Here is a 2,844-nt window from a genome sequence, read left to right as displayed (position 1 = left end):
AAATTCCAGGCTGGGCACTTTGGGTAATGTCACTGAGTCAAATCTGGTGGCTGTATAACCCTAAAATCGAATGGTAAGCCTCATTTAATGCCCATTGGCCGGGTACTTATTTTATTTTCAGCGCTCCGGCAGGTATCCATTGGCACGTGCATGTTCAAACTCAGAAATCGTTGGATTCAGTGATTGCAACATTAGGGTACCTTGACTGCCTTACCGGCGGGCGTCGGCTGTCCCTTGACTACCTTCCCAATCTATAAACACACGTCACCCATTGAGCAGCGAGACACCAATTAGCATCTCATCCTCCACTCTCGAAACACGCAATGGAAGGTCACAAAAATAAGGCGACGATGGTTGTGGCAGAGATAAAACGCGTGAACGAGGAGAATCAGAAACTGAAGTCTATGGTGAGGGGCATCACTAGTCAATGTTACTACTTGCAAAAGCAAATCAGTTTTCTGTTGCAACAGCAGAAGCGCGTTGATGGAAGCCAGGTATATATTATATTGCTTTAGGAAGACAATTTTACATTGAGATTATAATTAATGTTGATGAATGTCAACAGTTCTTAATCTTTCCATCTTCTGATTTCACAGAAATTCAGAACAGATCACCATTCTATTAATGCCCACACTGGCCGTAATGAACAACGTCTAGTAAAGGGAAAGAAGAATGTCGAATTTATGGAAGATTACCAGCTGCCTTCAAAGAAGAGGAAGGTAAATTACATGCAGTCGGAACAGATTGAGTATGGAATCAATTCGTCCGTGGATGACAGTAGCCCATGCCGTCAGGGAGAGTCGTCGAACAAGATGCATCAGCTGGTGCCGAACAGGGGCTCCGGAGAACAGATCCAGGCGGCCAAACCCAAAAGAGTCGTAGTCGCGCCATCAAGATCAGAGGAATCTGCGGTAATAAGCCAACTAATTTTGACCTTGCTTTGATGAAATCTTTGCAATGTGGCATAGAACTACGTATATATTCTTGCTTTTCTGCCATGTATAAAGAAACTGATCTGAGGTTTTCTATCAGAGAGGCGATGGGTACCAGTGGCGAAAATATGGGCAAAAGATGACAAAAAGAAATCCACTTCCAAGATCTTATTACAGATGTGCTTGGGCTCCCAGTTGCCCAGTTAAAAAACAGGTTCGAGCTCTTCTTTCACTTTTTTCTCCCCTCTGCCACAAAGAAATCTACTACTCGTACTGTCATCGACTGTGAAATACATACAATTAGCCTAGTTGTCTGCTAATTTAAATATGTTAAAATTATGAGCAGGTTCAGAGAAGCGTCCAAGACCCGACAATTTTAATAACAACCTACGAAGGTGAACACACACATGCTCTGAGTCCTCTGGCTATGGCCATCGGGCGCGCCTCCTCCTCCAATCAGCTCATTAGTGAGCGATCGAATATCGTGAATTCCGTTGCAGACAACCAGTTGATACCCATTGCCAGAATATCGACATCGAGCCCCTTTCCCACAATCACACTCGACCTTACAGGCGACCAGCCGAATCCAGGATTACCGTTGCAGCTTCCATCTTTAGCGGCAGGCAGTTTCCAACAATCTACTCCAGTGCCTAACAGTATGGGCCTTGCATTCGATCAGAACCAACTGGATCACTTAGCGATCATGAATTCTGTGGCGTCTATAAAAGCAGATCCCAACTTCACTGCAGCCCTGGGTATAGCCATAGCCGGCTCTGTGCTCAAGTTGGGTGATCCAGCCCAGGGAATCATGCCTAAATTCCCTCCACCAACGAATGGTTCAACCCTCTAATAAGCATTTGTCTAGATTCGCGGTGTGCTCTGCAATAGTTATGTGCCGAATATTTCACAATTTTTGCTCGTATTGTAAACTGTACATAGCATGAGTCAAAATGAGGATTAAGATAAAATCTATGGATGAGATTGAAGCGAAACTACTTGTGCTATGCACCCAGTCTCTCAAGAGTATGGAACTCGTGAAGGAAGCTATAAGGGAGAGGTGTAGAAATCATACTTACTTTCTATTTTGCAGCGATTCCTATACTGTTTCTGTTAAAAATAACTAAAGAGATATAATTGCTGGTAGATTGTTACAGTGTTGTTGTTAGGGTGTAAGCAGATAATCGATATAGTCTGTTTAGATAACTGGCAGTAAGAACTCCCACTTAGATAGGTATGTGTTGAATTCAGACCTAAATTTCACGGGATCTGTTAATCTCAGAAAAGTTTATATATGCATATAAATTAGAGAATCAGCTCTTTTATATATTGTTTCATTTGTTGTGTATGTTTAATTCCTGTTTTGGTAACCAGAGGTTGGCTTGTGAGGCCGCGAGGAAGAGGTATTGTGTGAAAAGAATACATCACAGCACTGACAGTGAGCAATGCAGTGATAAAGTCAGTTAATTTGACTGAGGAGTTGCATGCAGTCTAGAGCATCCATTATTATTACAGGGAGCTGCAAGTAAGAGGACCAATTGTCGAGAATATTTGTGAAATAGTAAGCCACCATTCCTATGGGCCTAGAGAAGTGAGATAAAGACAATACATGTACACTAAACATTGTGTTTGTTAGTGAAATTTGTTTTGTCCTATTAAAATTATTATTACAAAGAATTTTCTTTTATTTATTTTGCTATTTAGTTAAAATATTTTGCTATTTAGTTATTTTAAATCTGATGGATTCTTACTCAAATCAAAGAAATAAGTTGGAATGAATTATATAAATTGGGAGTTTAAGATGGAAAGATATAGTGTATGTGAAATTGTTGGACGATCGATTTTCTCATTTATTTTTTTGACCTTATAAAAATGACCTTTTGGGTATGGTTCTTATAAAAATGACCTTTTGGGT

At 40.7% G+C, this 2,844-nt stretch overlaps 1 protein-coding gene across 1 annotated transcript; it reads left to right on the top strand.

Annotated features, from left to right (window-relative positions):
- Positions 1–286: 286 nt before the first annotated feature.
- LOC149265830 (putative WRKY transcription factor 47) lies at positions 287–2,612 on the top strand. Its single transcript, XM_089393926.1, has 4 exons — positions 287–494; positions 597–911; positions 1,033–1,146; positions 1,279–2,612. Exons 1-4 carry the CDS (start codon positions 324–326, stop codon positions 1,780–1,782), a joined length of 1,104 nt encoding a protein of 367 aa, XP_089250052.1. The 5' UTR covers positions 287–323; the 3' UTR covers positions 1,783–2,612.
- Positions 2,613–2,844: the final 232 nt, after the last annotated feature.

This window comes from Pinus tabuliformis, chromosome 6, assembly GCF_031772625.1.
Source record: "Pinus tabuliformis cultivar Carrire ecotype Pingquan chromosome 6, CPIR1, whole genome shotgun sequence".
NCBI classification, from domain to species: domain Eukaryota; kingdom Viridiplantae; phylum Streptophyta; class Pinopsida; order Pinales; family Pinaceae; genus Pinus; species Pinus tabuliformis.
Note: the sequence above shows the minus strand (reverse complement) of the source record. Positions and strands in the feature narration are given on the sequence as shown.

Bases quoted from the DNA above. Each gene is read 5' to 3' on its own strand.
- LOC149265830 (XM_089393926.1), top strand. From the start codon at position 324: ATGGAAGGTCACAAAAATAAGGCGACGATGGTTGTGGCAGAGATAAAA. The intron at 912-1,032 runs GTAATAAGCCAA...GTTTTCTATCAG, and splicing joins CAAGATCAGAGGAATCTGCG to AGAGGCGATGGGTACCAGTG. The intron at 1,147-1,278 runs GTTCGAGCTCTT...AATTATGAGCAG, and splicing joins GTTGCCCAGTTAAAAAACAG to GTTCAGAGAAGCGTCCAAGA.